Genomic DNA, 12,165 nt, shown 5'->3' with positions numbered 1-12,165 from the left:
CCCGGGCCTCGCCTGGCACCTCGGGGCGCGCCGGGCACCTGGGCCTCGCTGGCCGCTTTCTAGAAGGTTCTGCGGAGGCGCCTGAGGCGAGCTCAGGGCGCCGCCGCGCCACAGGCCACGGCCTTGTCCCGCAGCCCCCTCGGGCGCCCCGCGGCCCTGCCCGAGCACCTGGCCGCGCTAGAGGGATGCGAGCGGCGGAGTCCCGTGTCCCCGCCATGCAGTGCTCCGTGGATCCACAAGCGCTCCCCTTCGTGTCAGGCGCCCTCCCGGAGCGCGTCACCCACCCCATCTCGCCCAGAGCGGCCGCGCCACGGCAGCAGGGCCAGGAGCGTCCCAAGTCCTGCTGTGGGATGGAGGCATTCTGCTCCTCTGCACTCCAACAGCAGTTGCTGTCCTCGTGGGGAAAACGTTGCTCTACAACTTAAAGGAAAAGTTTAAAAGGAATCTCTTCACAGGGATGATCTTAAAGTAGTGTGCGTAGCGGCGTGAGCTTATACTGAAATTGTGCCGTGACAGCATTCCCTAAGCACTAATGAACATTAACTGGCAGACGCACTGTCGTTCCATCAGTCAAGGACGCACTGGGTTTCATGCGGCGATGTCTTCCTGTTGAGTAATAGCCCTGCTCCCTTCTGAGAAGAATATTTGTGCATCAGAGACTTGAATTAATTTACAGCACACAGTGTTTGTTGACAGTAACATGCAATTTCAAGACGTGATGAGTCTTTAAAGGCTTGCCAGGACCTTGAGAAAAGTGCATGAGTGGCTTGTTTTGGGGAGGGATAGAGGTTATCCTGCCATTTCAGCACTGGAACATTCTCACTGAAACTTTCACTGCGTGTTATTGGGTGCTTGGGGTTGCCCCGAACCCGGAGGTGTGCTCTTAGCCAAGGAGAACAGCAGATACAACAGCAGTGCAAAGTGCCAGGGAGCTTTGGCCCTGGCCGGCAGAAGCCAAGAAGTCCTGGGACTACCAAGAAGGGGCAGCAAGTTGTTCTTAAAGTTGGCCTGCACTCCCAAGGCCAGGGAGAGCTTCACTGCGGGCTACAGCCAAGAAAGCAGCTGCCAGCTGGACATCTTACTTTATTCATACATTAACATCACTTTCTGTGGTGACACATTATGGATTTGTCTGTGGACTAATCATCTGGGATCAGGTCTGTGACCACCAGCTTTCCTGACTGCACACACACCCACCCTTTAGGATTAGGGTCTTTAAGCACAGAGTGCAAGATAGGGCAACAACTGAGGCATCCTACCCTGCCATGGCTGAGCTCTAAGCAGTATGTTAGAATCAAGAGACGTGAAGAACCACTTATATTTTGAAAAGACCATATGAACTTCAGCCCAAAAAGTTTCAGTGCCTAATCTCATCATCTCACGCAAGGGCTCATGTTCTGCTGCTAGAAGTGGTGTTTCTTGGGTTTCTTTCTGCTGTGTACAGGAACTTCCTTCACCTGTGGCAGAATGAAAAGGAGAACTGAAAAATCACTTACTGTGGAGAAAAAAGGTGAGTTGAATTCACTTGGGCTACATCCAGCTCAGGAAAACTTGCAGCAGGGTGGGGATATGCAGTAATGTTTATTTGCCGCTGCCTCCAAACATGCATTGTCAGGGCCCTAGGATGGCCAGGGCAGCAGCCACAGCCGTGTCCAGGCTGTGATCTGCATTTATGGTCTCGTTCCCATGCTCCTCTACCTAGTAGGGTCCCTCCGCTGGAGAAGAGGTGCAGGCCCCTGTTAGCCAACCAGAACAAGAGGTTGGTAACTCAGCATGGCTTTTTTTAGCGTGTTCAGTATTTTTTGTTTCCTGGGGTCTGACAAGGCTTAAAAAGGGGATTTCAGTCTGAAGCTCATTCTGGGAAGCTACGTGAATAAGTAGGCAAATACTTACAGAGCTGTTTCACTTGATCCTTTGAAGCACTGCCAAATAAAGAAACAGTCTTGTTATCTTTTGCATTTCCTAGTCATAGGGATATTTTTACTAATACCTTGCATGTATGTAACACCTTCCTTCTCAGCTGGCCCCATTAAAATATCTAGTATTTCATTTATCTACTGGTAGTTCTTTAAGCAAGAGGTAGTATGTAGCACTTCTCTAACTGTGTAAAGCAACATTACAAAGTGGCATAGGGTAGAAAACTACAGGGCTTTGCAACAAAACAGTACTAAATTTTTTGTAAGAAATTGGAGCTTTCCGTACCTTAAAAATTTTTTCTTTTCGAGCCACAATTCCAAAAATTACAGTGAGTGCAACCACCACGACAGCAGCAATAATGGCCTCCTTGGGAAAAACAGGCTTTTTCTCTGTTAAGAGGGAGAGGAGGTTTAGTATCCAGTAGCTTGGTGCAGTTTTGTAGAACAAGTCATTTCACAGAACTGCAGAAAAGACATATTCTCTTCCCGGAGCTGTCAGCGCTGATCTGAGCTGTGCTCCTGCTGCGCACAGACTAACTGTGTGGCTTAGTCGCCTGGAAAGAAGGGAGCCAAGGATATGTTCTAGTGAACTAAAGAAAGAGCTGAAATGTCGGTCCCTGAGGAAGATCCCCAGGGTAATCTATTTTGCATGGAAATAAGGATGTCCAGCCATATCACTGACAGAGCTAACGTGGCTTTCACAGCTGCTCCTATGGCTGCAAGAGTGTGGAAATGAGAGGGGCTCAGCCAGTGGGGTGGGAAACAGAAGCCCTGAGTCTGGTGGAGTCACCTCACTTCGGGCTACCCGTCTGAGACGTAGACCTCCAGGCTCTCCCGATAGTCCACAGAAGTACAGTCATTTCTAGAGGACAATTAATCTCTCCTGCCTTAAGCATCTCTCTCGACATGGCTGAATACTATGGTCAGGGTGAGAAGCTTCAAGAAAGATCTAAGGTGCTTTAAAACACACTTGAATGTGCCCTGCCAGCCTGGGAAGTGAGAAGGTGAGATGAATCCACTTCAGGTCACGCTTGCCAAATGCCTTTGAATAACAGGTAGAGCAGGAAAGGCATTTGCTGCTGCTGCGGTATCAGCCGGCACAGGTGCAAGGATATCTCCTGTTGTTGCCTGTGCTCTCACAAGCTAACATGGGGAACTGACTTACTGCTTTCGACTTACGCTTCTTTAGTGTAAGAACTAAAGATATGAGTTAAGTCATATCTTCATGTAAGTAGATTGCTACTGTTATAAAAGAGAACAGTTATCTGTAAAGCTTATTGTTTAGCAACAGCCATGTTACCTTCGACTATCAGGTGGAAATCCTTTCTCCCCTCTCCCAAAGCAGATTTCACCACACAAGTGTAGGTCCCGTTGTCAGACTTCTGTACTTTTTTGATAGACAGCTGAAAGACATCACTAGTCTGGTACACCTGGTAACGATTTTGCTGTAGGGTCAAGGTGTTGTTGTTTTTATACCAATTTGTTTGACCTTGAGGGTTGGATTTGGCATTGCAGTTCAGGGTAACATCTTTGTCTTCTTCGACTGGGAGGGACTCCTCTCCAGTAAGGAAGGGAGGAACTGCTCACAGTAAACAAAGTTAAATATGTTATTAATAATGCTGCTCACCCTTTAACAGAAAATAAGTTCCCTTTATACATCAGTTGTACACTTTCTTCAAATGGTGCAACACATCACAATTCTGCAGCCTTTCATGATCCTCTAGAATGAGCAGGGCAATCAGTGGCAGAGACAGTCACTCCCGTGGCTCCTGTGCCCTGACTTGTATCCTTGAGAAAGAGTCTAGGCGGAGGCAGGGACAGAGCCAGAAAATCTTCTTCCTTAATGGCCCACGCACTCTTTATAAAAGATGCATTAGATCAGACCTTACGCACCACTATGGAAAGGGAGTGTCTTACCACGTGGGTTATCTCCCCCTAAATGCATGTTCTCCTTGCAAACACAAAGTACAACGGTGCAAAACACCCTCTCTTTAACTAGTGCTCAGTCACCCAGGTGCTCAGCCCATGACTTTTTCCACCCCAGCCATTCTTCAGAGATACCCACTGCCCAACTCACACTGGACATCCAGGATCACAGAGACCCGGACAGATTGGTCCCGCCGCAGCTTGCAAGTGAAGGTGACTCCGTTGTCAGCCTCAGTGAGTGGGGATATGCAGATGTTACTGACGTTCACTTTATTTCCATCTTTGAGATCCACGGTCCCATCTCCTCGGTACCAGAGAAGCTCCTCAGCCTGGCTGTTGTTCTGTACCAGGCAGGAGAGGGAGAGTGGAGGACCAGATCTTGCAGACAGGGTGAAGTCAGCAGCATTATTATTTACAGACAGTTCCAAACCTGCAAAAGAAGGAGAATGAGGGCGTTTAGGCATCCTGTGCTGTACCCTTCCCACAACACCCCTGCTAGCTTCTCCAGGCCTTAACCTTGGCGGAGGGACTAAGAGGGTAGTTTCAGGCTTCAGCCTAACAGCCGTTTTTGAGGTGGGACTTTTGTTTTTCAGACAAGAACGTCTCTATCTTCATCACAAAGCTCCCTTCACAATTACTTAAAATCGAAGTGAGGCTTTTGCAACTGACTGCATGAGTGCCAAAGCCTGACCTATAGAAACAAAATATCTAAAAAACATATTACAGCACTGACAGTGTAACCCACACAGGAAAAGGTGGTCATGCTAGTATTTCCTACCCTCCTAGTAATCACTGTTGCAGCCTACCTGTGCCCTCATTTTTTTTGTGCCTACAGTTTAATATGCTGTTTTACAGTTGGATCTAATTGCACTTGTGAGTATAAAGTAGTTAATCAGCTCCTCAGCCCCACCCAGGCCAGTTTGTGAGTCCGGCTGTTGGAGGGTTGCAGTTAGTCTAACCTACAAACCTCGGGACATTTTAAAATGAAAAAATACTACGGGAAATAAATATTATATCAGGCTAAAGCTCACTACTGGAGCTGTGTCATACATGAATGAACTAAAAATATAGCTCAAAATATAAAAGCACTGTGGTGCTGTGAATATAAAAAAATTCCAAAGCTCCCCATCTTGTCCTTGGTTTTCCCAAGCGGCCAAACGTATCAGACTCTTCACTTCTCAGGGCATGTTTGAAAACAGAGGCCTCATCGTTGCTCTGCAGCTGCTGCAGTAACATTTGAAAATGCTGAAGCTTCCCTAGTCCCTTCTCTGCTACTCTCAAAATCATGCTTAGAGGCCAGTTTTTAGACAATTCTCTACTTAGGAATGATCCCCCAGAGCATAAGAAAACTGGGATGCTGTGGTGGCATATCACTCTGCRCATTGCCCAACCCTGGGACAGCATCGCATGTCAACATTAAGGAGCGTGGACAAAGCCATGACGGATTTTTTCCATTGCTCACCTGTGGCTACGTATGCCAAAAAGCAAACTGCAAAGGCGGGCACTCCATAAGGGCCTGGGAGGCTGCTTTTCTGTGCCATCTCTGAGGAGCCCGGGTGGTACCTGCTGGAGAGAGAGAGAGAGTGTCGCTGCTCCTGCTCACGGATCGCAGAGGCATTAATCGCTTGCTGCCATCAGACATCCTGGGGAGAGCCCTCACAGGCGGTGGGACAGGGTCGCCAGGGGATAACCCAGGCCAATTTGTTTCAGACCTTTTCCAGTTCAGAACAGAGTCAAGGGGATTTTACCTATCTAATCTCTGCTGCGCGAGTTCGTTGTTTCTAACTGCCTTTCTGTCAGGGGAACCTGTCTCTGGGGAGCGTAGCGCTGGACTTACCGTGGGAAGAGTCTCTGGAGAGGTGTCTTCTGCTAAGAAATGTACAGTACTTTCCCCTCCTTGTTTATAAGGTCTGAATTTTAATGTTTTATGGTAGCTCAGTGAGAAGGGAGTCCATAAAATGGGTTCAAGGCCTCGTTCAATTCCTGGATTTCTGAGCTCCCAGAACACCGAAGAAAGGGATTTGCTGGGTTCTGCTGTCTGTTTTATGAGACTTGCTGAGGCAATGAGTAACTAATAAGAAAGATCCTGCATCAGCTATAGAGGCCTTCAACAAAAAATAACACCTCTTCAATTTCAGCCTTCTGGGTGTTCGTGGCCCTGTTTCAAGTCATAGGAAGTTTATCCTAGATTATCCTTGAAGCAGGAATAGACTCTGATTTGCTCCTTCCTGCCTGCAGCCTTGTCACTGTGTCGTCCTTTGGACTGGAAGCAGAATGAGGAGAAAATGTACTGATTCAAACTTTGACCTGCGTGTTGGCAGAGGGGAGAGCAGAGACACTGTCCTGCTAAATAGTGAGTACCCTGTGTTCGGGAGATACCCCTCCAGCCCATGTTGCTCTGCATCCTTCTATTCCTCTCCCAGGACAAGGAAAACAGTGTCTGACATTGCCCACTTATACCTGAACAGGATTGTGGTGGTGTGATTGCAAACCATGGGGTCCTCACAGCCTCTAAAAAGTGTTCTCACTGCTCTCAGTGTACCCACAAGCACAGGGCAACTCCCTGGTCAGGAACTGACTCAACAGAACCATAAACAGCATTTCATGAGCGGAAAGGAAACCTGGGACATGTCCTCAGCATTTTCTTTGCTTTATGGTGGCCCAGCTCAGCAGAGCAGAGGCGGGGAAGTCCAAGCTCTTGTTCTGTGGCTGACTGTATGCAGAGGGCACAGGAGCACACAGCACTATTTATTTGCAGGGTTGTTGCAAATATGGGTCATCTTTCAGTGTTTCTTAGTATGACATTTCTGTGTTCATTGGTTTGCCTTCTAAACAAACAAGGGAGTCATGTTCAGTTAAAATATATATATTAATATGTACAAAAGTCTCTCAAAGAGACAGCCTGGATTATGCCTTCTAGAAAACTGATGTTTTAGAAATTAGTCTCCGGCCTTCAATGGACTTTTTACCTTTAGAATCAATTTAAGATAGAAATAAATTTAACTTCTTCCATCCTTTTTAGGAAGTTGTATGTTCTCTCCTTCTAACATTCGACTAAGTGCTTGCTTATAGTCCGGTACAAACTTTGATCAAAATGCTATTACTAAGAGTAGAGTGATCTTTGTGATTTGGTATTAAGATAAGCTGAAGTGGAGAGAGGTGGAAAGGAATGGGCAGGGAAATAGCTCACAGGCTCCCGCCAAGTCAGGGCCAAAGGCATGAGAGTTCTGGGAGTTTTCTGTTCACTCTGGTCACTGTGTTGCAACGATGCTATAGGAGAAGAACAAGGTGTTTAGAGTAAGTGAGGATGAAAGTAAAGAATGAAAGCATGGAGGGATTTTTTAGTTTAGAAATGAGAGTGAGAGGAAAGAATGTCAGATAACAGCTGTTCTGCCATGGGTTTGTTGTGATGTAGGGCAGAGCGTCAAACGGGACCTGGGGAAAATTCTGCCCCAGATTTGCCACAGGTCCATGTGACTGGCAGCAAGGTTCATCTGTTCTGCGTTTTTTAAATGGAGATAATGGTAGTGCCCTGCTTTGCAAAGGGCTTTGAGATCTACTGAAGGAAAAAGAGACTAGAAAAGCAAGATACTACTTGGCTAGAGGCACTGCAAGGCGGAAATTTTAAACTGATAAGAATTACTTTTGCAATGACTTTTTACACATTTCTTTTTGTATAAGGTATAATTATCTCAAGGGAGTCTTAATTACTGCTGAGGCCTAGAGTTTTGTGGGTTGCATTATCCACCTTTGCATTACATTTATCAGCCTCATGTTGCAGTATGTAAACCAGCCACTAATGAGTCAGACTGGGAGGAACTTCTTCCATGAGGCATCTGCTCCGTAACTCTCCACTGCAAAGGTTCCAGCACTCTCCTCGAGGCATTTGGATCAGGCACTATCAAGACTGGATTAGACAGACCATGGATTTAATCCAGAATAATCCACCAGACTAGTTCCTTCTTGTGATCCTTAAGGCAAGAATGGACCAACAAACCCAGAATAAGGCTGTTGTTAAATATGACTCTGAACAGCCCCAAAGGGAATAAATTAATAAATACCAGTCTATTCCTGGGTGTAATCCAAGCCTTAGAAACCTGAGAAGAAAAGATTTAGAACATGATAGAGATTGGGCAAAAGCTTATTTTCCACTTGGTCTCTTAACCGCTGACTCCAAACTTCACAGTAGTTTGGGTTGTACTTGATTATTCTCAGTGCGTCTAGAGGAAGAGGCCACAACTCATAATCCTGTGAATTTTCACTGACAACACTCGATTTATATTCAGCAACATTGTGAGGGCTGAAGGCTGCTCCTGGAGTCAGAAGTATAACAGGATCTGCATAGACGTGTGCAAGCTGCGGACTGTACTATGGGTTGGTTTATTTGTCAGGCAAACAATGCATGTAGCATAGCTGTAATCTCACACCGAAAAACATGTTTCTGCAACAGTGCCTCAGGCACTGCTCAGAGGCTGCTCCTGTCTTCCCACTCAGTGTGGTTCTTCTTTCTTAATCCTTTTTTAATAAGTAGTGCTGCGTATTTTGCAACACCTCCATTGTTAAGAATGACTGTAACACCCAAACCCACTGTCTCCACTTGCCAGATATCTGGGCTGGAAAGTGAGGCTGTCGGGAAATGCTACCTGAACGTACTCAGTGCCCCGTTCCCTCCCACAAAACCTATTTTTCTCATGTATAAAGATTATGGGAATGAGATATGCCCTGATTTCTCAAACAAACTCTGAGCCCATAACCCCATGTATTTTTCACTATTGAGATGGACAGGCCTCAAGTATTTTTTCAACATTTTGTTAATAATTCTAGTTTCTTCTCATCCTTACATGAAAGGTCACATGCTATGGTTTTAAATGCAGAGGAATGATAAGTGATTTTTTTTTCTCAGGAAAGAACAAGAATAGCAAAAGGAGCACTAAACACACAGACATATTTTGAAATTTTAAAAGAAATGGCTTAGAGGGCATGAAACATTCCAGTTAATGGTCAGCAATAATGAAGAAACAAACCCTGAGATAAATAAAACACAAGAGAAGCTCGCAGGAAGGCAAAGCTGAAGGACAAGTGTTAGACACGGATGCCATCTACTGGATACCCACTAAGCAGCTGTGGGATCTGACAGTGCTGCAGGCAAGTGTCCAAGAAGGAAGAAAGTCATCTTCTGGGAGCCCTGAAGACAGGATGTCCCATGTGATCACCACTGCGAAATCTCAGAGGCAGTGAACTCTGCAGAAGCCTAAAGTGCTGCCAGGCACTTGGACAGCTGTGCCAAAACCTTTGGGTGACTAGGTCAGAGAAGGAGGAGGAAGATGTACTTCTGAGATGATATTTCTCCTTGTGTTTTTCATCTGCGTTGGTGGAAACGTGGAGCCTGCACTCCTAGTGATGCCACAGGGAACCATATCCTGGGCTTTAACTGCTATTGTTATACTCAAGTTTCTCTTTCAGAAATTTGAGTAAATCATGCTTAGGAACTCCAGTCATCACTTTAAACAGTTGCTTCTGGATCTTCTAAACTCTACCCCCTCGAAGTGAATGGCAAGAAATAGAACCATGTTCCAGGAGTGCAAGTCTCACCTTTAAGCAAGAGCATCCAGGCACTCACGAATGTTACTTGTGCTGTGATGAATGCATCCAAAGACTGTAGAAACTCTGACGACTGCGCATGAAAGCACTACCAAATCGTTCAGGCAGTACCCACTGCTGTCTGTTACCAGCATTCAGCACTGATCCTCATATTTTCTAACCCCTCTAGGTTACATTCAGTGTTGGTGGCGTGCCTGGGATCCCAAGAGTAGCCAATTTTGACTTAGAAAACTAAAGCTAGTACATCAGTGTGGTCCTCACTATCCTAATCTGAGAAATATGGTACCAAATAAAAGCAAATGTGAAAAGAACTTGGCATTAAATTAGTAATGTAGGTCCCCTGCAGGGATAAAAGTGAATTATCTTTATTAAATTCCACTTAAATATTGGCCCTCATTCCCACCTAGGGAGCCCTGTTTACAAGCTTTCAGCTTTTACACCTAGCAGGGCTCAGGCAAATTAATAATATTGATCCTGGATTTGCCTCCTCCACTCATGAAACTCCATTTTCCATCTGATTAAACCGATTTACAAGGAAGTCTCTTGCCTCAGCCATGGGGTAAGACTGTATCACAGCAGAGCATATCTGTTTCCTTGTGACTTTGTGCTTTTTCTGGCCAGAAAACATGCCTCTGCCACTGATGAACTGGACTTCAAGTTTGTTTCTTTCCCCAGGAAAACAAAAATGCTTGAGGATTGCGCTGAGTAGGGTGCTTGTTCCTTGTCTGATTTAGGTGATCTCTCATGGCCCATAGAGGAAAATCCCAAGCATTATTCTCAGACCTGCTTCTCTTTCAAGACTGTGTTCTGCTGTGGCTCCTCTCCAGCCTGGACCTAGGATATTTTTGTCTACCTAGGAACTTTCATTGCCAGTGGGATTTCTTGGAAGTGCTCTGCTGGAAAACCAAGTGATGATTTGATCTTGTGAAAAGCTGCCAAACATTATTAGCAGTTTTAACTTCCCTGCTGTGGAGTCATTCCTCATTCCCTCTGTGAGGAATCTGCAGGAGGATTGAGCTGCTCCATCTTTCCAGTTAATGGGAAACCATTTGCTGCCAATCTTCAGGAGGAAACCGCACTCATCTCAGTGGCTAGAACCACTGCAGGGAGTGTCATAAGCAAAAGCCACAACCCCCAAATAACCAGCTTCCCCGTGTGCCAGCGCTGCAACTCTCTGTACGAGCGCAGGGCAGAGCTGAGGAGGAGGAGAAGGCTTCTTGCAGGTCAGTCCCTAATCTACAGTCTTGCTTACGCAGGGATCCAGAGGCCAGAGCTCTTAGGCTGGCCCAAGTAAATGTGAAGGTTTTGTTGTTGATGATGGGATGACTCAGTCCTCTGCCACATGCTGCTTTTACAACTGGTTTGTTGAAACGCCAGATAACCAGGCTTTTATCAACTAAAAAGGGAAATGAGCTCAATTATGCTGTGTAAATCCCGAGCAATTTATCTGAAGACTGAGGTTTTAAACCTGTAAAGCTGTGATCACTTCTGAGACTGCCAAATTCCCTGTTGACTTTCCTTCTCCCTTTTGGTTTAAAAATGTCCTGATGGCCACAGGCTTTCAGCATCTTCAGTTTAATTAGATCTGGGGCACCTTTTTGATGGATCACCCCTGTTTTCTGCATGTCTCTCATAAATGACTGTGCAGCGCAGATGAGCCCCAAGAAAGAGAAGGCAATTTACTCTCCTTTTCCACAGGGCCCTTTTGATGCCGTAACACACTTGGCTTACACAAAAGTTTGCATCATCAGATCTATCATCCAAAGGATTGCAGGATGCAGTGAGATCAAAGATTCAGACAGTTCCCTTGAACATTTCAGATTTATGTGCTAGACTCGGAGCTTGTATCTACAACCGGAAATGCCAGAGCTGGGAAGCAGATGTGTGTATAAGATAATACTGAAAAGTTAGACAGGAATTGAGAAGTCTGAGAAGGCCACTTTCAAAGTTTTATGGATTACAATGCACTTTTTGCAGAATAATTTACTGTGCGTGTTATTATCATCTCACCTGCCTGAAAAAAAGAAAAGGAATTAGCAAAGGTCTGAGATGAGGAAAAACAAAAGTCTGTATTAAGGACATATCTGTGCAGACACACAGTTCTGCGGTAGTCCACAAAACAACAGTGCATTATACACAACATCAAATGGTGTTAAAATGTCTTTAATCCCCTCGAGGCCTGATCCGAGCTGGGAAGTAATGGCAGTGAGGGCAGGCCACAGCCGTGCCTTCCTCAAGGAGGCCCGGCACAAGGGGCAGCGCTTCAGCCTCTGCGAGCAGCAGCTCATGTGCATGCGAAAGCAAGAGGCCACCCTGCTCCTTCCTTTTCTATCCACGATTGTGTTTCCAGTTTTTTGTAGGCTATGCTCTGTCTTTTGGAGAGGTCCCTGCTGCAGCTCCGTGCCGGGACACCCCTCCGCTGCTGTGCGGAGCACCGCTGGTAGCACGGTCTGCACAGTGGCGGACCACCCCGTCGCCGTGGCCGGTCTTTCCCCCGCTGCACACAGTAACTGGGGCAGGGATCATTCTTCACGTGGGCTGCGTGGCCCCTGCCCCGCTCCCACCAGCTGGGGGGCTTTCAGGAGAGGAAGATGCTGAACACAGGCCGCTTTCTCCGAAAGCAGGAAGAGATCACGCCCTCGGAGAGCGCGGCCCGGCCCTCCTGGCCGCTCACGCTCCCGGCTGCGCCCCGCGCCGCGGCGCCGGGCCGGAGGGGCCGGAG

The 12,165-nt window shown here is 46.6% G+C and overlaps 1 protein-coding gene and 1 long non-coding RNA gene across 2 annotated transcripts; one reads left to right on the top strand and one right to left on the bottom strand.

Annotated features, from left to right (window-relative positions):
• Positions 1-1,420: 1,420 nt before the first annotated feature.
• Positions 1,421-10,793, top strand: LOC112960738. The gene is made up of 3 exons (XR_003251850.1): positions 1,421-1,510; positions 6,081-6,195; positions 8,746-10,793. It is a non-coding gene; the product is annotated as an uncharacterized LOC112960738 (long non-coding RNA).
• Positions 1,890-5,383, bottom strand: TMIGD1 (transmembrane and immunoglobulin domain containing 1). The gene is made up of 5 exons (XM_026055302.1): positions 5,305-5,383; positions 3,994-4,272; positions 3,217-3,495; positions 2,203-2,306; positions 1,890-1,922 (listed from the first exon to the last, which is right to left on the bottom strand). The coding sequence occupies exons 1-5, from the start codon at positions 5,381-5,383 to the stop codon at positions 1,890-1,892; spliced, it is 774 nt and encodes a 257-aa protein (XP_025911087.1).
• Positions 10,794-12,165: the final 1,372 nt, after the last annotated feature.

This window comes from Apteryx rowi, unplaced genomic scaffold (genome assembly GCF_003343035.1).
Source record: "Apteryx rowi isolate R43461 unplaced genomic scaffold, aptRow1 scaffold_99, whole genome shotgun sequence".
Classification (NCBI taxonomy): Eukaryota; Metazoa; Chordata; class Aves; order Apterygiformes; family Apterygidae; genus Apteryx; species Apteryx rowi.
The sequence above is the reverse complement of the archived record's forward strand: the minus strand, read 5'-3'. Positions and strand labels throughout refer to the sequence as shown.

Bases quoted from the DNA above. Each gene is read 5' to 3' on its own strand.
- TMIGD1 (XM_026055302.1), bottom strand. From the start codon at position 5,383: ATGGCACAGAAAAGCAGCCTCCCAGGCCCTTATGGAGTGCCCGCCTTT. The intron at 3,496-3,993 runs GTGAGTTGGGCA...TACTGTGAGCAG, and splicing joins TGTGATCCTGGATGTCCAGT to TTCCTCCCTTCCTTACTGGA. The intron at 2,307-3,216 runs GTAACATGGCTG...CCCTCTTAACAG, and splicing joins TTTCCACCTGATAGTCGAAG to AGAAAAAGCCTGTTTTTCCC.